The following is a 21707-nucleotide window of genomic DNA, read 5'->3' on the forward strand; positions in this document are numbered from 1 at the left end:
CGAAGGTTTCTAACCATTAGAGGAATGAAGTTCAGGAACAGCCTTCCAAGGGGAGTAGTGGGGGCAAAAGACATATCTGGCTTTATGACTAAGCTTGATAAGTTTATGGAAGGGATGGTATGATGGGATAGCTTAATTTTGGCAATTGATCTTTGATTATCAGCAGGTAAGTATGCCCAGTGGTCTGTGATGGGATGTTATATGGGATGGGATCTGAGCTACTGCAAAGAATTCTTTCCTGGGTGCTGGCTGGTGAGTCCTGCCCACATGCTCAGGGTTTAGCTGATTGCAATATTTGGGGTCAGGAAGGAATTTTCCTCCGGGGCAGATTGGCAGAGGCCCTGGAGGTTTTTCGCCTTCCTCTGCAGCATGGGGCATGGGTCACTTGCTGGAGGATTCTCTGCAGCTTGAGGTCTTCAAACCACAATTTGAAGACTTCAATAACTCAGACATAGGTTAGGGGTTAGTTATAGAAGTGGATGGGTAGGATTCTGTGGCCTGCTTTGTGCAGGAGGTCAGACTAGATGATCATAATGGTCCCTTCTGACCTTAAAGTCTATGAGTCTGTGAGACCTTTAGTGTCCTACTCTTTGTCCAGTCACCGGACAACTATATCAACAAACTGCAGACTCACAGAGCCATTATAGAAACAAGGATCCAAATCCAAATAATCCACTGCTTTGTCAGCGCCCTCATCCCAAAATGCCAAGTCTCAGTTTTGACAAGACGATCGAGAGTCTAGAAGCAACCCTTTTCTACCCCTTCCTTTGGAGAGAGGTTAGCCCACTTCATTCATGCATGGAAGCAGATACATCAGACCAATGGATCTTAAAGATAGTAGAATTTGAAAGACTGCTGCCCTCTTCAGGGACCCCTCTCATGAAGCGAATTTTCTAGCAGAAGTGGGAAAGTTGCTTTGGATAGGAGCAGTTGAGGAGGGGTCAGGCTCCCAATATTTTCTGGTTCAAAAGAAGGATGGAGGGTTTTGACCAATATTAGACTGAAGGGAATTGAACAACTACATCTGGAAGTATCAGTTCCATATGTTGACCCTGGCCTCCATAATCCTTTTGCTGTCAATTCTTGGTTTGCAACTCTTAATCTAAAGGACACTTGGTTCTCTATTGCAATTTGCCAAAACCATCCGAAGTATCTTTGAATTGTGGTGACTGGCTGCCATTTCCGGAAGGTGTTCCCATTTGGCCTTTCCACAGCACTCAGGGTACTAACTAATTGCCTCTCCATTGTGGAGGCATATCTGAAGAATCAGGTATTTTTGTTTACCTTACTTGGACGATTGGCTACTGTAAGATGTGTGCATGAGGATCTTTTGAGCCACATAGTCACCACGACCAATCTTTTCTCAGACCTAGGTTTTTTCTTAACATCCCAAAGTTGATCCTCTGTCCTAAAGAAGAGATTTCTTATTGGACTTAGTAGATGGGAGATCTTTTCTGCCAGAGGACAGATTTCTCAAAATGAGGCAATGTCTATTAAAGTTGCCCCACACAGAGAATAAGGTTCTACCACATGACTCTTGTTTGCCCATCTGAAAATGAGACCTATACAGCACTGGATGTCTCAGGTCTACAGTCCAGGTTGGGACAGTCTTCAGTTATTGATCACCAGACTTCAGAATATCAGTATCTCCAGACTGGTGATAAAGAAAATTAAACAGCTGAAGCGTGTGCAGTTCAATCCTCAGGGTCCATCCTGGACAGTGACTTCAGATGCATCTAGCAATGGTTGGGGGCATACTCCAATCACATAACAGTTTGAGGGCACTGGTCTTCTAAGGAAGGAACGTTGCACATCAACACGCTGTTCATATGACTCTGATCATTCCTTTTGCATCTGCAAGGAGATATTGTACAGGTAGTAACTACAGCCTATTGGTGGTGTATTACATCAACAGACAGGGGACTGCTTGCTCCACCCCCTTGTGTGCAGAGGCAGTACGTCTGTGGAATTAGTGCATCCACCAAGACATGTATCCTGTAGCAATGAATTTGTCAGAGGAGACAGATCAGATGCACAAGTGGACTTTGAAGGATTAGTTGGTACAGACCATATTTTCCAGGTAGGATCGACAATTGTAGATCTGCTCACAAGGAGGTTCAATGGAAAATGTCTTTGTTTCTGTTTCAGAATAGGTAGGGACAGTCTCTCTCTGTTAGATGCTTTTCTTTTGCACTGGGAGAGGGGTCTGATACACCTAAATGTCTGTACCTCCCTTTTTCTTGGTACATCTTTCTTTTCACCTACTGTATCAGGAAACTCATTGCCCCATCCTGGCCATGTCATAGTGGTTTATAGTTCTCCTTCAGCTATCTGACGGAGTCTTTATGCATCCCCCTCTGTCTCCAGATGTCCCAGGGGCAGGATTTTTTATCCAGACCCACAGAGATAGCTTAGTGGTCTGCTAAACCCAGGGTTGTGAGTTCAGTCCTTGAGAGGGCCACTTAGGGATCTAGGGCAAAATCAGTACTTGGTCCTGCTAGTGAAGGCAGGGGGCTGGACTCGATGACCTTTCAGGGTCCCTTCCAGTTCTATGAAATAGGTATATCTCCATATATTTTCAAGATATTTTCACCTGTCATAATGAGTGATCAGACTTTGATTCTTTCTGTGCTTGAGCACTCATGTTCTTCATCTGTGCAGGACTTAATAGTTAACGCTACAAAACGGTCCACTTGAAATTGCTATCAGCCAAAGTGGTCCAGATTTCAGGTATGGATGCAGGGATAGTCTCATTTTCTTTTATTGGCTTCTATTCCGTGTATTCTGGATTACTTAATGTACTTAAATCAAGGGTTGTCTAACTCTTCTTTAAAGGTTCTTTTGGCAGCCATGTCTTTGTAACATACTTTAATTGATGGTAGGTCACTGTTTATGCTTTGGTTAAAAAATGTATGAAAAGTTTCTCAAATATGTATCCTCCAGTTAGAGACTCTCTTCCTTCCTGTGACCTCAATTTGGTTTTGACCATGGTGGTAAAATCTCCATTCAAGCCATTAGCTGAATATTTTTTGTTTCATCATTTATCTATGAGAAAGACTTTAATTATTGCAGTGACATCAGCCAACAGAGTGTATCTGTAGCAGATCCATCTTTTACTACTTTTCCTAAGGACAAGATCGTCCTTAGACCTGATCCTCAGTTCTTACTGAAGGTGGTGTCTGATTTTTCACATTATTCTGTCTATTAATTGACCATTTTTCCCCTGAACCACATTATAAGAAAATCAGTTCTTCATACACTGGATGCTTGAAGGGCTCTCAACTATTAGTTGGACAGAACTAAGAGGTTTTATAAAACATCCAGACTGTGTGTTTCATATGCTAAGAACAACATAGGGCATACAGTTTCTTCCTGCAGTTTCTCTCTGGATTAAGCAAATATATTGCTGAGTTTTACACACTAGCAAAAGTTCCTGTACATGCTTCCATTCAGTCACGTTCTACTACAGCTGTGGCTACTTCTTTCACTTGTCAGAGGCAGATCTGCCACCTGGACTTCAGTAAACACCTTCACCAAGCGCTGGGCTCTGGATTTGTCTTCTAGAGCAGATGCTAGATTTGGCAAGGCAGTGCTTCCTTCTGTCTTTATTCTGTTCCCACCTCCAGATTAGTCCCAGCATGACTTTTATCAATATTTCCCATGAGTGGGAATATGCAGAGCCAGTTGAAGATGAAATGAATGCCGCTTACATGTAACTGGGGTTCTTCAAGAGAGCTCTGCATATTCACACTTCTTCTTGGAGTGATGGCCCCAGGGTGCTCCACTGTAGGTGCAGCAGCGCGTCTGTGTCTGGACTCGGAGATCTTCAATAGCAGTGCCAGTTGGACCGCACATGCACACCTTCGCTCCCCCGCGCTGTGCGGTCCGACCACCCTCAGCTCCTTCTCTACCACATGCGGTGTGGAACAGAGCAGAACAGTTAGCAGCACCGTGCGAAGCTCTCAGCTCTGAGAGAGAATCCAGCGGGGTTGCAAACGCCTGCCAAAAGCTATGGTTCTGAAAAGAGCTCCGGCGCCATCTGCTGACTCTTTTCCATATCACACCTCGGCTGCCATTACCGAATTCTACTGCCTTGTTGAGGGATATTCAGAATTTGCACACACTCTTGTCAAACTTTTACTTAAGGGTATTCGAAACTTGTACCCTGTCATATGTTCCCCCACCCCATCCTGGGACCTCAGCCTATTTCTTTGCTCTCTGACAAGACCTCCATTTGACCCAATGGCAACCTGCTCACTCCTTCATCTAGCAATGAAAACAGCCTTCCTTGTCACCGTTACATCGGCATGACACATGGGAGAAATATCAGCCCTAATGCATACCCACTATATATAATGTTTTATAGGGACAAAGTGACCCTCTGTCCCCACCCAAAATTCCTGCTAAAGGTTATAACGTCTTTCCATCTAAACAAGCTTATATACCTTTCCTCCTCCTTTCCCAAACCGCACAACAATTCCAAGAAGCAGCTCTCCACACCTTAGATGTGAGACGTACATTGTTGTTCTACTTGGATAGAACCAAGCCGTTCAGGAACTCGCCACGCTTGTTCATATCCATTGCCAAATGCTCTAAAGGTTCCACTGTATCTCTAAACGCCTCTCTAAATGGATTTCACAGTGCATACCTCTGTCTTACGAACTTCACAGCAAGCAACCACCTCTATCTGGGGACACTCCACATGAGTGCTCTCAACCTCCATTGCATTCCTCAATAATGTTCCAATAATTGATATATGTATCCTCTGATACATTTGCCCAACATTATAACATCTTGCAGGGTTCCTTGACAGACACCATTCTCAGACATATGGTCCTATCCTCAGTGATACCAGTCACACCAAAGCCCCAACCTTCCAGCTAGGGGCACTGCTTTATAGTCACCTACATTGGAGCACCCATGTATAAGAAGAGTGGGTTACTCACCTTGTGCAGTAACTGAGGTTCTTCGAGATGTGTGTCCCCATGGGTGCTCCGCTGCCCGCCCTCCTCCCCTCTGCTTTGGAGCATAATGTTTGGGCTCTATGGCGAAGAAACTGAGGGTGGTTGGACTGCACAGCACTATTTATACTACTCGTGCACAGCATGGGGGAGGGAAAGTGCGCATTTCTTGTCCAACGGGCACTGCTATTGAAGATCTCTAACTCCAAATGCAAAGGCACTGCGACACCTACAGTGGCGCACCCCTGGGGGGACACATCTCGAAGAACTGTCTCTGTCAGAGTCCTTGTTGTTTTGTTCCCGCCAGGGGTTCGTAATGTATCTGTACATAGACCGAAGTGTCTGTGGTAAAAATTTTGAGGTCTCTGGTAACTTTTCAAAAAATTGAATGACATAACCTCCTTCCCCTCCGCCCCCCACAGTGTCCGTTATCAAGTACGGTAATTTTATCAAGTGTCCGTCACGCAACATGGTGGTGCTGACCCCTGCTTCTGGCTTTGCAGTGGAAGGAACTGAGTTGGGGAGGGCACTCTGTCCCTTATGTAGCCTCGCCTTCACTACATTGTGAAGCTAAAGAGAGAAGTGGGGGTGCAAGAACACTTTAGTTGATACTGATAAAATAGGTGCAGTACCCATTAGTAGGAATATGCAGAGCCATCTCAAAGCACTCCAGTTACAGGTAAGTAACCTTCATTTACTGTATGGTAAGTATCTCTTCTCTATAAATTTATGTTACATGTGGCTTTGCAGAACATTACTACATCTGGCACTGTGCAAGGTAGCCCACAATCCGTAATTAAGAATTGTTGGGGTGAATTGGAGGGTAACCAAACAGATCTGTATCAAAATTTGGCCTCAAATAGATATTCAACCAAATTTTGGTGAGAATTCTCATTGTCTGCTTTGACTGAATAATTTTTCAAATGTACCTACTTAGGCCAGATATTTGAATCCCAGCTCCCTCTTATGTCCAGTTCCTATAGTGTTCCAGTCTTCATTGGAAAGAAGGTGAAAGGTTGGCTCTACTGCCTTTGAGTCTGCCCATTTAACTTCAGCTATTGCTTCTCTTCTCCTAGCCTCATAATTTCCAGTTCACGTCAGGCTCTCTCAATTTCTGCTCCTCTACTATCCAATATCAGACTCTCAATCAGGAGTGAACTCAAAAACTCTGAATAAGTCAAAGTTTAAGTTGTTCCTGTGGATTGTAATGAAAGTTATTTGTTAAAATTTTATGTTGCAGTAGCGCATCTCAAATCCTTACTTTTGCAATCAATATTTTTAAATTATACTTTAGTCACTATCAACAAATATTAGAAAAAAGGGAAATATCAGTGTAATGCCTGACTTGTATTAATTCACTGCGGCCAGAATGTAAGAAAAAGAATATTTGTATTAAGGTCTTTAACCTTCCTAGTTTGTACTAGTCAACTTCAGTTATTAAAAACAGAAACAAAAACTTTTTCTTTTCAAAACTGATTAATACTTTCCTGAATAGGTTTATATAGATTTTCTTTATAAAGAGTGAGGACAATAACTAATTAGGGGTTTACTATAATTCCTGTATTCCTTTGTAATGGAAACAATGAATATTCTCTGTTTTTCGTAACAGGCTAACTTCAGCCTTTGTGTAACCACTGATGTTAATGGAGTTACACCAGGGATTAGTTTGATCCAGGATATTCTTGTGTTTTCTGCAAGTTTTTTTTTATTACTGACACCTTGCTATAATAAAGATATCACTTATTGCTCAATCTTTGTTTCCAATTTTACTTGTTTTACAGCTATGTAACACTAATAAATTACATTTTCATCTAGGTTTTTACCGGGATCTTCACAGCAGAAATGGTTCTCAAGTTAATTGCCATGGATCCTTATTATTATTTCCAAGTAGGCTGGAATATTTTTGATGCGTTTATTGTTTCCCTTAGTTTGCTGGAGCTTTTTCTTTCTAAAGTGGATGGACTATCAGTTCTCCGATCATTCAGATTGGTAAATATATTAGTAAACAATGTACAGTTACAGTTAATACATTAATTTTATAATTACAAATTTTTATGTTTACATAAATTTATCAGCATTTTCACTGCACATTTAATTTCTCTTAAGTGCCAAAAGATGCACCTCGTTAGGAACAGGTCTACCAAAAGTTACTTATATTATTATTGCAAAAATATATGTAATTTTATGGTTCAGAAACAGTTAAACAGTAATTCAAATGGAGGCAATGGTAATTACAATGTAATTTGCATTAACATGATTGCATAATAACATCATTACTGTGCTATGCAATTCACTATTGTCACCATTATAGCTCACTGATAGAAAATTTATATATTTAGTGTGTGATGGGCAAAGATGTAAATAAGAAAAGTTATAGGAGAAATTTCTTACAATCCTTATTTATCTTTATGTCATACTGTTATGTCACAGGAATAGAACTCTTCTTTTCAAATATTGGATTTATGTCCAATGACTAAAATTTCAAAAAGTTACTATTAAATATTTAAGAAACTGACTTTCTTCTGTAGTGAAGTTCAGCTGTGTATTTTAAGGAAGAAATATTTCGTTTTTAGAATTGTAGTTGAGTAGCTGAGGCATTACTATTGTAGGCTCTTTTTTCTGTGTGACTTAACATGATTTTTTGTAGTTGAGAATAAAAATGGATTTAATCAAATATTTTATTAAGTTTTTGCTGGATCAGGGATTAGATATTATAAGGATCTCTTATTTATGGTTTTTCCTCAAATCTACAAATATTGTCTGTTTTGTAGTTAGCTTTTAATTCCAGATTCATGCCCATGAAGATCTTTCCTACATTGTTTGAAGAATACTCTTCTAATCAACATGTTTTTATCTTAAGTGTTTTGGGGAAATTTACCTTAAAAGGTCTCTGTCTTAGGCTGTTAGTGTGATGCATTCTGTTTCATCTCCACCCTTTTCCCTGTATGATGCTAATAGCCTGTCATGCTCAATATTCACTAGCCTACAGGTTATATTAGTGGGGCATTCCACTGGCTATGTCAAGTTGGGCAGTGGAAGGATGCATGACTTCAGTTTCTGCCACAGACATGGTGATGAAGGGCCAGCTGTAAATCTGTAGAATTATTGGACTTCCGTAAGACCTGATTGTGGGTGAATTATGGAACTTGGAGGATCATCCTTAGGTGGTGCAGTAATTTAATGGTTTCTATTAATTTACCACAAAAATAAAACATTAAGATTTTTTGCATTAAGGACTACTCATAGTCTATGGTCTGAAGTACATTTCTACAACTCTGTTGTAATTAGTACTAATGATGCTTCTTTATTGTTTTCCAGTTGAGAATTTTCAAGTTGGCAAAATCGTGGCCCACACTAAACAAGCTGATAAAGATTATTGGTAACTCAGTGGGGGCTTTGGGAAATTTGACGTTGGTGCTGGCCATCATTGTCTTCATTTTTGCTGTGGTTGGTATGCAGCTGTTTGGTAAAAGCTACAAGGATTGTGTCTGCAAGATATCCAAGGAATGTGTACTTCCACGCTGGCACATGCAAGACTTCTTCCACTCTTTCTTAATTGTATTCCGAGTGTTGTGTGGAGAATGGATAGAGACTATGTGGGACTGTATGGAGGTTGCCAGCCAAGCCATGTGCCTTATCGTTTTCATGATGGTCATGGTGATTGGAAATCTAGTGGTATGTAACCAAAACATTTCAAAGGATGGAACACCTATTATGGTTACAGGATCCTTATTGTATATTTTTGTTGATAGCTGTTCTGTTCTATATTGATTCCTATACCGCGCTTATCACCATAGTATCTGAGCTCCTTCCAGTAGTGCATTCAGAAATGTGACTAACGTGTCGTGTGTGTTCTCTCATCCTGTTTCCAATGGAGAAATGTGTGCAGTGAAATGTGGGGGGCGGGGTTGTTTGTTTATTTTGGAATTTTTTTTATATAGTATAACATTAATTGTGTGTGTGTGTGTGTGTATATATATATATATATATATGTTTTGTGAGTGTGCATGTTTGTGTATATATATGCATACACACATTGCTGTGTGTTTGTTAAAGAAAGCAAGGTCAAAAAATGTGCCTTGTGCTTAAAGCTGAAGGTGGAAGGTTTGTGATGGTTCTTAGTTCCTGTTCCTAGGGTTATTTTGTGTTGTTTTTTCTTCTTCATGACATCTACAATCTTGGGCCAGTCCTCAGAAAAGCTCTGTTTCCTGCATTAATGAGCTTTACCCTTCTTGTAGAAAGTTCCATTGTGCTAGAGGAGCAACTGGCTTTGATCTGTTCCACTGGTCTTCACTCCCCTCTTCCCATCAAAACATCAGTCCTAGGAGACAGGGCCGCCCGGGGGGGGCAAGTGGGGCAATTTTCCCCGGGCCCCAGAGGAGCCCCCATGAGAGTTTTTGGGGCCCCTTCACTCACTCAGGGGGCCCCAGAAAACTCTCGCAGGGCCCGGGCCCCTGGAGCTTCTTTGGCAGCAATTTGGCAGTAGGGGGTCCTTCTGCCCCAGGACCCACCACCGAAGTGCCCCGCCGCCGAAGACCCCAGGCCCCCTGAATCCTCTGGGCAGCCCTGCTAGGAGAAATCTTGTTCAGGTTCTGCCAGTCATACACAGGTGCGCACATATTTTTAAAAAAGAAAAATATGAGATTACAAAACCACAAAAGTTGCCCTTAAGCTCTTGCTGTCAGGTGTAACACCCCAAACATTTTTTTGCCTGCAAACTATCTTGGGCTCAGTCCCAGCAGCCAACCAGGAGCTCGCTCTTGCTTGCCCAGCCCCTGCCAGCACTGAGCTGTCCATGGTCCTGCTGATTTTAAAACCAGCCAGAAACGTGCTCCTCTCTCCTCTAGCTTCACGCAGCAACTGACTGCTCTGGCCCTGCACCTCCTTTTATATGAGTCTGCTGGGGCCTGATTGACTGCACCCTCACTGGCAACCTCCCACTGGCCGCAGGGAGCAGCCTGGAGGACTTCTCCACTGCTCCTTTCTGGAACGGAGAGTGGTAGGACTACAAGGCCTCCAGCAGGGGGCGTCTGGGCCTAATACATCCTGTCAAACCACAATATAGAACTCAGTTTAAAATATGTGCAGACAATTCTGAGTTACTGTGATGGCTGACATGAAAAAAATCTCCAAAAAGTGAGGATTTTTTTTACAATTAGGTATGCATAATACATACATAGACACATGTGCCTACATGTAATCATGCAATTGCAAATACTTTGTTTTTCTGGCAAAAAATGGAATTCTGAACTATAAAAATTCTTCGAACAAAGAAAGCTTTTTTTCCTTGTTCAGATAGCACATTGCTTTGTTAAACCTTAAAGAAGATAAAAAATTCTCTGTCATCAAAATCAAAGAAAAGATGCTTTCGGTTTTTAAAATGCATTTTTTAACAGAAAAGAGGAGTGTATGGCTTTACGAGCATGATCCAAAGCCCACTGAAGTCATTCCATTGATTTCAGTGGATTTTGGATGTACTTATGTCTTGGAGATGTTAGGTTAGCATAAACCTTCCTAGGTCTTTGGACATGAATCTGTGGACTTACCTAGTGTGCTTTTCTTTGTTTGCTTCTGTCTTCTTGGGCCAAAAATGCACAAAATTATTTAATCAAAACCAAACTGCTTTCCTACTTTAAATAAACCAGGGAAAGCCAAAGAATGCCAGTTAAAAATTGTATAAAATCATTCTCCTATAGTTCTATTGCAGATTTCAGTCTTATATATTTGTTCTTCATTAACAGAACTGAAGTTAACCAGCACAATATTTGCAGTTACAGATTTCCTTCCCTTTGTGTATATCATTTATATTATTTAGAATAGTCATATTCTATATTCATATTATTTACCACTATTTCATTTTATGATGGTCTTATTTTTTTAATATATGAGGTTTAATGCATTTTGTGGTTTAAGGAAGATGGCATAATAGAATTAAGAAAATACCAATACTATTAGTGTATGGAAACAAAAAATAAAAAAACAAAAAAATAAAAAGTATTTATATTAGTCTCGAAAACCAGAAGTTGCAAAGGAGCATGTTTTTTATTTATGTATACAGGACCATTTATATGCTGAAGAAATCCTGAGTTCTAAATCCATCTCTACTACAGATTTACTGTATGACTTTGAGAAAGTTGCTTATCCCGTCTGTATCTAAGTTTCCATTTGTAAAATGAAGATTATACTACTTTACTTACCTTTTGAGGAATGTTGTGAGGATTAATTACAGTGTTAATGTTAGTACAACTCTTTGAAGATATAAAGCGCTCTGAGTCTTCAGTATTTAAATAATAAAATATAATTTCAAAGTGGTTTGCAGAGATTTAGCCACACAACTGTTCTGTTATTAGAAAATCCCTGCACACACTAAAATTTTATCAGAAGTACAGTAATATGAAACAATTATGTTTAAAATAAATTTTTGTTAATAAGAAAAAGAGGGGAAAGATCTAGCAGTGTCTCTTTGTTTTTAGGTACTGAACCTGTTTTTAGCCTTGCTGCTGAGCTCATTTAGTTCAGACAACCTTGCTGCTATAGACGATGATAATGAAACGAACAATCTGCAGATCGCAGTGGCAAGGATTCAGAGGGGAATAGATTATGTGAAAAGAAAAGCATGTGAATGTATCCAAAAAACCTTTGTTAGAGGACAAAAAGACATCGATGAAGTAAGATCAACCAGTCAGCTAAACAACAAGGAAGACAACTACACTGCCAACCATACTGTAGCTGAAATGAATAAACATCTGAATAATCGCAAAGATAATAATGGAACCACTGGTGTTGTAGGCAACCATGATTATGCATCATTCATACACAACCCAAGCCTCACTGTGACTGTACCAATTGCTATTGGGGAATCGGATTTTGAACCTTTAAATACAGAAGAGTTTAGCAGCGAGTCAGAGCTGGAGGAAAGCAAAGAGGTATGACTTGAAAATATTTATGCTGTGTAAGTATGTGTGTGTGTTATATAGCCAGTTGTGGTTGCCCTCAATTTTGGCATCAATTATATTCTTTCGTATTATATCTTGCATTGTTGTTTGGAGGCCACAAGCTCAGGGGTTTAAAATGTAATTCTCAAGGAACATATATGACAATTTAGTATTTAAACATAGAAATGTCAGGCTGATGGAACTTAGTCCTTCCTCCTGCAAGACCAAGTATACCTAGACCATCCTTGACAGATGTTTGTCTAACCCATTCTTTAAAATCTCCAATGATGGGGGTTCCGCAACCTCCCTTGGTAACCTCTTCCAGGTCTTAACTAGCCTTGTAGTTGGAAAGTTTTCCTAATATCTAACCTAAATTTCTCTAGCTACAAATTAGGATGATTAATTCTTGTCCTACCTTTAGTGGACATGGATCACCTTCTTCTTTATAACCGCCCTTATTCTCGAAGGCTGTTATCAGGTCCCGCCTTGGTTTTCTTTTCTCAAAACTAAATATGCCCAGTTTTTTTAAAAACCTTTCCTCACAGGCCAAATCATGTATCATTTTTTGTTGTTCTGCTCTGGACTCTTTTCAGTTTGTCCACATCTTTCCTAAAGGTGGCACCCAAAACTGGGTACAATACTTCAGCTCAGTGCCGAGTAGAGCAAAACGGTTCACTCTATGTCTTGTGTACAACATGCCCCAGAATTACATTTTGCCTTTTTCATATTGTGGCACATGGCTGGCTTTCATTCAGTTTGTGATCCATTATAACTCCTAATCCTTTTTAGCAGTATTGCCACCTAGCCAGTTATACCTCATTTTGTATTTGTGCATTTGATTTTTTCCTTCCTAAATATTGTACTTTGAAATTACCTTTATTGACTTTCATCTTGTTGCCTTCAGAACAGTTCTCCAATTTATCAAGGTCATTTTGAATTCTAATCCTGACCTTACAGAATACTTGTTACCCCCCAGCTTGATGTCATCTGCAGATTTTCCTCTCAACTGTCCAAGTAATTAATAGAATATTAAATAGTACTGGACTCAGGACTGATCCCTGCAGGATTCTACTAGATATGTCCTCCCAGTTTGACAGTGAGCCATTGATTAAACACTCTGAGTATGGTCTTTCAACTAGTTTTGTACCCACCTTATAGAAATTTCATCTAGATGACATTCCCTTAAACTAACTAGGGAAATATTATGTGGGACTCTATCAAAAACCTTATTAAAATAGGTATATATCATAGCTACTGCTTCCACGTGTCGACTAGGCCAAAGACGGTGGTTTGGCATGACTTGTTCTTGACAAATACATGTTGACTATTCCTTATCACCTTATTATCCTCCAGATGCTTTCAAATTGTTTAATAATTTATTCCAGTGTCTTTCTGGGTATCACAGTTAGGCGGACTGCTCTGTAATTTCCTGAGTCCTCTTTGTTCTCCTTTTTAAAGATAGGTACTATATTTGTCCTTCTTCAGTCTTTGGGACCTCATCTATCCTCCATATGTTCTTGAAAATAATTGCTAATGGTTCTGAGATCTCTTCAGTTAGTTCCTTAAGTACCCTGAAATGGATTTCATTAGACTCTGCTGACTTGAATACATTTAATCTATTGAAGTATTCTTTAATCTGTTGTTTCCCTACTGTGGCTTCCTTCCTTTTTGTTGTTAATATTAATTGTGTTAAGTAGCTGGTCACAATTAACCTTTTTAGTGAAGACTGAAGCAAAATAGGCATTAGACACCTCAGCCTTCTTGAGTCCATTAGTTATTATCTCTCCTTCCAAGCTAAGTAGTGGATTTTCTTTTTCCTTCATCTTTTTCTTGCTCCTAGTGTATTTTATATCCCTTCTCATTTTGTGCTTCAGCCTGTCTGATTTTTGTCCCCACATGCTTGTGCTGTTCTTTTGTACTCCTCCTTAGGAATTTGTCTCTGTTTCCACTTGTTGTAGGATTCCTTTTTGATTTGCAGGGGATTAAAGAGTTCCTGATGCAGCCATATTGGCCACTCCCTATGGTGATTTTTTTCAAGTCATATAGGTTATGAGGAGCAGTAAAATACTTCCTCCTTTTTCCCACAGTACATAAGGACTGGACTATCAGATACAAAGTCCTTTCTCCAGCCCGTAGAATAGGACCCAAGCTTGTGTATTATTGCCTGCCAATTTCCAATGAAGTCATCAGGGGTATCACTTGAAAAAAATAATTTAACATATTTAAAACATCAGAAAATTATTAGAACTTCTGCTATTTGGCTCTGATTTGAAGCCCTTTGATCTAGTGGCAGCAGTAATGGCATACAATGAAAGATAGCTGCTTTTTTTTTTTGTAGTATTTGATGATCAGGTTTCCCGTAATTAGTGTTAAAACTGAATAAATATCTTAAAGGAAACAATATGGGTTATAATTGGAACATCTCCAATAAAATTTTACATAAGAATAACCAAATAGCAAATCTAAAGTATTAAACTATTTTCTTGCCTGTTATTTGTAGCAGCTCTGAACTGATAAACACAATGGTCCAAATTCATCCCTGGTACTGTAACTTCTTTGACTTCAAGTATTTGTGCATCACACATTAATTTAATGTACTGAATTTTTATGTGAAAATAGTTTGTGTGCTCTTTTAAAACAAGTTATTAAAATAAATTTTCTGAATCAAGGTGTAGTTAGAAATAGACTTTAATTTGAAAGACTAAATAATAGGTTTTATACATGTTTCTATTATTGTGGTTTAATATACAGTGGTGAAATATTATTCTATTCATTTGCTGTAGAAACAACCCAATTACCAAAATTCAACTTGTTATATGTATTTTATGGGGCATATGACAATCTCTCTATCATCTTCACCTCTCAAACTAAAGGAAAATATGTGTTTTTAATTTATGATTATATAGAATTAGAAGGGCCTGTAATTTTGCCCCTTCCATCTCTGCCCTCTAGGACAGTGCTTCTTAAAGCCGGTCTGCTGCTTGTTCAGGGAAAGCCCCTGGTGGTCTGGGCCGATTTGTTTACCTACCGCGTCCTCAGGTTCAGCCGATCATGACTCCTACTGGCCACGGTTCTCTGCTCCAGGCTAATGTGGACTGCAGGAAGTGGCACGGGCCAAGGGATGTGCTGGCTGCCCTTCCCGCATCCCCCATTGGCCTGGAGCGGCAAATGGCGGCCAGTGGGAGCCGTGATCGGCTAAACGTGCAGACGCGGCAAGTAAACAAACTGGCCCAGACCGCCAGAGGCTTTCCCTGAACAAGCAGCGGACCGGCTTTGAGAAGCACTGCTCTAGGATACAGTATTCCTCCATGAACAGTGTCAAGTCATTACCCCCTTTAAAAGTTATGAAAGACCTTTTTTATTTTTAAAATATTTATAACACGTTTTAATGTTTTAACAGCACTGTATTTTTGTAAGGTATCTAAAATGTTTTGATCAATAGGTGCTATATAAACTAAACTATATTGTTAATTACTAACCTGAATAATGGACATTGGATTTTGGTAGATATTGGTTAGGTTTTTCTTTGAGGGAGTGTTGGATGTTTCCAGATATCATTAAATTGTTCTGATGTCACTTTATTAAATTTGATGACTGCACTGTAGAAATTGTTACCCCAAGCTATTGAAGAGGTCATTGTTACCCACCTTTTATATTTTGGGTTTCAAATTCCAGAGCTGCTCACCACTAATATTCAAGTTTTTAAACATATATGTAAGCTATTCTTAAGTGCTGTTATCTGCTTTTCTTTTAATTTAGTCAATTGGGGAAAGTGGCTCAGATAATCCGAGTGACCAACGAGACAAATCAATTAGCAGAATTATATCTTCTATATGCAATATGTTTGCAATCAATAGGGAAGTTGGTTGTCTTTTTGTTAGAGAGTTTACGGAGATATGTCATGTCACATCCAGAATCTGGTCTTTTGGCACTCAGTCCTAACTGGGCGGACTGCAGCCAGGGATTGCTAGAGTGTAGATATGCCCAGCCCACACTGCTTTTTTTCTCATCACACTCCATATTCAGATGGCTGGGAGTAGGTTGCATTGGCAGCAGGGGCAGCTCTACGCTCCAGCAAAGCAAGCACCTGCTTGGGGCAGCCCATTTGCAGGGGCGGCAGGGATCAAGCATGGGAGCTGAGAACCAACAGGGGGCTCTGGGAGCTGTAGTTCCTTGGTTAGCTCCCAGCCTATAGAGCCAGCCCTGGAGCAGGGAAAGAACTACATTTCCCAGCATTCCCTTGGCCACTACCAACTGGAAAGGAAAGAGGGGCACCTCATGTGGCAACATGCTATGAGTGGAGAGTTGCACTGGGAATGGTAGGGAGACCATATTTTAACATTAAAAAAACAGGACATTCCACGGGGAGGGAAGCCCCATGCTGCCACCATCCATTCCCTCCGACTGCCCCCCACAGAATCCCCAACCCATCCAACCCCCCCGCTCCTTGTCCCTGATCACCCCCTCCCGGGACACTTGCCCCTAACTGCCCGCCAGGACCCCACCCCCCATCTAAGCGCCACTGGTCCTTGTCCCCTGATTGCCCCCTCCCGGGACCCCTGCCCTTAACTGCCCCCCAGGACCCCACCCCCTATCTAAGCCTCCCTTCTCCTTGTCCCCAACTGCCCTCTCCTGAGACCACCCCCAACTTCCTCCCTAGGACCCCACCCCCTACCTGTCCTCTGACAAACCCCTCAGACTCCATGTCTATCCAACCGCTGCCTGTCTCCTGACTGCCCCCTCGAACCCCTGACCCATCTAACCCCCCTTCTCCCTGCCCCTGACTGCCCCCCTGAACCTCCACCCCATCCAACCCCCCCTGCTTCCTGTCCCTTGACAGCCCCCCCCGGAACCCCTTACCCCTTCTCCAACCCCCCAGCCCACTTACTGTGCCACTCAGACCAGCATGTCTTATAATATGCATCCAGATATCCTCCAGTCACACAAGCTGAAAATTGTTCCACTTTACTGCAGTTCTGTAACCATATGGGAACCAATCCTGTCTGTGTTCTGTGCACATCCAAAATTCCTGCTGAATGACCTGCCCTGGGAGCAAGTTACCAGTGACCCAGGGCTGCGGCGGAAGGAGGGTGCAGGTGGCAGGGGGAGAGTCCAGGGCTGGGGTGGCAGGAGGTGTGTGTGGGGGGCACTGGTGAGGGGGAAGGGGAGAGCCTGGCGCTGGGGCGGCAGGGGGTATGGGTGCGGGGAGGAGAGCCCAAGGCTGGGGCAGCAGGGGGGTGCGGATGGGGGGAGCCCAGGGCTGGGAAGGGGAGCAGCCAAATTTTTTTTTTGCTTGGGGCTGCAAAAAACCTAGAGCTGGCCCTGAGTGGTAGCTCTATGCCATCTGAGGTTTCCTCTATGCTAGAAAACCTAGTAGGGGAGGGTTTTTGCCTGGTTTTTAATCTGATTTGCACCAGAAAACTGATGTGAAGGAGACCTAACATACTAGAGGATCACAGCTTTATCTCTAGGTTTGGAATTTCATTTTAACAGTGTTTTATATCTGTTGTAATATAGAATTAAATGTTATATTAAAATGTGTTTCTATCAATTACATAATTCAAAAATGCTAAAATAAATGCAATCACATATTGAATATGATGATGATAGGCAAAATTGATACCTGAGAATTTGAATGTGGCATGTTGTGACTGATTGTTCTGTGATCATTTTCAGAACTGTATGCTAAATACATTTTTAGTGGATAGAATATAATGAAGAGAGAGGAGTGGAAGAATAAAATTATTTTCTGCTTTTTTAAAATATCTAGTTATTCACACTTGATGTTCTAAAACTATTTGAAGACATAATGTGGATGTAGGTGTGTCATAATTTTTAAAACTGTCAATTCCAAGTGTAATGTACATTTATCAGTGTCAGTCTGCTTCTATTATTTCTTATATATGTCTGCAGAAGTCACTAATCAACCAATGTATATGTTTTATGTTTTGGAAATTTGTAATGTAGCTAGATAATATATTTTTTAATATTTTGGAGGCCATATTTGAACTGTTTCCAGCACACACAAAATCAGAGGTATTGTGTACTTCATTTCCTACCATTCTTAATTCTCACAGGAGTAAATTCAACCTGGATCAGTCAAGAATTCAGCTCTGGTGCTTTTTAACCAGGCAGAGCTACGGGTCAGCACTCTTACACAGGTTACCTAAACAAGTTATACATATATAATCACTTTTTAAATAAATATTGAATGCATGGTACTTAGCTATAATATATTCCTTCCCCATCCATTGCAATGCAGTAGAAACATGCACAGCTGCTCTGTAAGCTGAGTCATGTGACTTGCCTCACCGGATGGTCGGGGGCAATCCCAACATTTTTTTATGATTCTCTCGTTACATCATCTTGGTATTTTATGTATCATACTTCAGTGATATAAAAAGTATATGCTCTGTTGATATATTTTTTTAAAATTTGGATTATAAAGTGCCAACACTACGTTTTAAGAGATTATCATTTTTTTAAAAAATACAAAAATATTTTAATTGAAACTTGTTTATAACTTTATTGTTGTATTAAAACAGACTTTTAGATCTCTTGTAATTACAAACATTCTGATCACATTCATTCCTATAATGTATATTTAAGTAAATATTTTTTATTACCTTGATTATTTGATTGCTAAAGGTGTTTATATTGGTAGTATATGTTGAATTTTTTGTAGTTGCTTTTAACTTTTAAGTTAAAATATAGTTTTCTCCTCTAAGAAAAATTAAAACTTTCAAAATTTTAGGAATAAGGCCCCAATCTTGCAAACAGTCACATGCCTGCTTAACTTTATGCACGTGGATAGTCCCATTGAACTCGGTGGTAATGTACAGTGTACCAAGTTGGGCATGTGTAAAAGTTAGGGCTCTCAAGCAATTAAAAAATTAATCACATGATTAAAAGTGCAATTAATCACACTTTTAAAGAATAATAGAAATCAAAAAATATTTAAATAAAATGTAGCACACTACCATTTCAAATATATTGATTTCAATTACCACACAGAATACAAAGTATACAGTGCTCACTTTATATTATTGTTTTTATTACAAATATTTGCACAGTAAAAAACAAAAGAAATAGTATTTTTTCAATTCACCTAGTACAAATAATTTAGTGCAATCTCTTTATCATGAAAGTTGAACTTACAAATGTAAAATTATGTACAAAAAGACAACTACATTCAAAAATAAAACAATGTAAAACTTTAGAGCCAACAAGTCCACTCAGTCCTACTTGTTCAGCCAATCACTCAGACAAACAAGTGTGTTTACATTTGCAGGAGATAATTCTGCCTGCTTCTTGTTTACGTCACCTTGAAAGTGACAACAGGTGTTTGCATGGCACTGTTGTAGCCAGATGCGCTAAAGATTCATATGTCCCTTCATGCTTCAACCACCCTTCCACAGGACATGGGTCCATGCCAATGACAGGTTCTGCTCAATAACGATCCAAAGCAGTGTGGACCGATGCATATTGATTTTCATCATCAGCAGAAGGCTGATTTTCTTTTTTGGTGTTTCAGGTTCTGTAGTTTCTGCATCGGAGTGTTGCTCTTTTAAGACTTCTGAAAGCATGTTCCACACCTCATTCCTCTCAGATTTTGGAAGGCAGTTCAGATTCCTAAACTGTGGGTCGCACGCTCTAGCTATCTTTAGAAATCTCATATTGGTACCTTCTTTGTGTTTTGTCAAATCTGAAGTGAAAGTGTTCTTAAAACACATGCTGGTCATCATCCGAGGTTACTATAACATAAAATCTATGGCAGTGTGCAGTTAAAACTGAGCAGGAGACAAACAATTCTCCCCCAAGGAGTTCAGTCTCAAATTTAATTAATGCATTTTTTTTAGCAAGTGTCATCAGCATGGAAGCATATCCTCTGGAATGGTGGCCAAAGCATGAAGGGGCATATGAATGTTTAGGATATCTGGCATATAAATACCTTGCAATGCCAGCTAGAAAAGTGCCATGCAAAGACCTGTTCTCACTTTCAGGTGACATTGTAAATAAGCGGGCAGCATTATTTCCCATAAATGTAAACAAACTTGTTTGTCTTAGCGACTGGCTGAAGAAGAAGTAGACTCTAAAGTTTTACATTGTTTTGGTTTTGAGTGCAATTATGTAACAAAAAAAATCTACACTTGTAAGTTGCACTTTAATGATAAAGAGATTGCACTATGGTACTTGTATGAGGTGAACTGAAAAATACTATTACTTTGGTTATCATTTTTACAGTGCAAATATTTATGATAAAAATAATATAATATGAGCACTGTACACTTGGTATTCTATGTTGTAACTGAAATCAATATATTTGAAAATGTAGAAAAACATCTAAAACATTTAATAAATTTCATTTGGTATTCTATTGTTTAACAGTGTGATTAAAAGTGCAATTAATTGCGATTAATTTTTTTTGAGTTAATCATGGAGTTAACTGTGATTTATCAGCAGCCCTAGTAAAAGTGTTTGCAAGATCAGAATCTAAGTCCCTAGGAAAACATCCATATTCATTTTGTTTGTCATCATCACTAAACGTATTCCTGTGAACATGGCTGAGTAGGTTTATTCAGAGAGAGACAAAACTTCATCACAAACACAAGATTTTAAGTGAGAGTTAATGTTTAAATAAATATGTTAATTTAAAGTAATATATTACAGTGTGAACACTGGAACGATGTGTTTGTACAGCACCTAGCACAATGGTATCCTGGTCCATGATTAGGATTCCTAGGCACTACAATAATGCAAGTAAATAATTTTAAAAATAAGGAAATTCAGAGTTAAGGTTATGAGCAAATGTGTAAGAGTCAGGAAATAAGATTGTAAGTCAAAAACTCTAAACCTATGAAAATATAAAAATAGTTAAAGATACAACACGAGCCTTAATTGTGCCAAGCAGTGTGCTCCCTCACCCTCATTTATCCTCTCCATAATGGTGGGGGGATTTCACTTACCACCACTTGGTGGAAGTTGAAATGCAATTGAGAATTGTGCTCATAGTCTTTTTGGTTATGTAATCCTGTGGAACACTGTGCACTCACCCATTTGGCCTATGTTGAGTATAGAGAGAATCTGTAAAGCAGGAGTCTAATCCTATACCTGTAGATAATGGTCTTGATTCACACCTGCAGGTGCAGGAAGGTAATTCACAAAGATTCACTTTAAATTCTGTTTGGGGGCTTCATGGCTTCCTATGCAAATCTCCTGAGTGCCTCCTTATTTGGTCCCATCTTTTTAGTGGGCAGTTTTAGCCAGCTCCAGACCACCCATTGGCATAGCGTGGTAGAGGAATTATGCCATGTTGCTCCTGCTTCCAGCTGGCCAGGAATCAAAGCAATAAATCTACCCCAAATGTTGAAATGATAAATGATAGATTTCTAATTCTTTGGCTGGACAAACATTTTAGGTTTTTAATTTTAACTCCAAATTACCTGCCATCTTTCTTTTGATAATGTTCTAAGTATGTTTGTTGCAGTTACATTTGTAAATAGATATAACTCTTAACAACACTTTTTTTGTCTGTAGTTTACATAGTTTTTGAGAGAGGTTTTTTGTAAATACTTGTAAATGGGTTGACTGTGTCTGTGGAAGTGTTATACCTGATTCTGTTAGCATGGGAAATGTCTTACAACCTGTTTTATAGAGATAATGCTCTGGCTGTTTAATCAAGAGGTGCAAGAAATGTATCAATTGAATGTTTCTATCTAAAGTCCCAGTTCTTCGAGTGCTTGTTCATGTCCATTCCAATCAGGTGTGTGTGCGTACGCACGTGCACGGTGTCTGGAAGATTTTTCCCCTA

General features: G+C 39.7%; 2 protein-coding genes across 2 annotated transcripts in view; both read left to right on the top strand.

The window, feature by feature from the left end:
* The window catches only part of LOC127030224 (sodium channel protein type 2 subunit alpha-like), a 138253-nt gene that overhangs the window by 51323 nt on the left and 65223 nt on the right, over positions 1–21707 (top strand). Inside the window, exons 16-18 of the mRNA XM_050916324.1 lie at positions 6777–6950; positions 8280–8636; positions 11435–11887. Of these exons, the coding sequence (XP_050772281.1) occupies positions 6777–6950; positions 8280–8636; positions 11435–11887 (984 nt within the window). The remainder of the gene's footprint in view (positions 1–6776; positions 6951–8279; positions 8637–11434; positions 11888–21707) is intronic.
* The window catches only part of LOC127030195 (sodium channel protein type 1 subunit alpha), a 358700-nt gene that overhangs the window by 28651 nt on the left and 308342 nt on the right, over positions 1–21707 (top strand). The window lies entirely within an intron of this gene.

Source organism: Gopherus flavomarginatus, chromosome 10 (assembly GCF_025201925.1).
Source record: "Gopherus flavomarginatus isolate rGopFla2 chromosome 10, rGopFla2.mat.asm, whole genome shotgun sequence".
NCBI lineage: Eukaryota > Metazoa > Chordata > Testudines > Testudinidae > Gopherus > Gopherus flavomarginatus.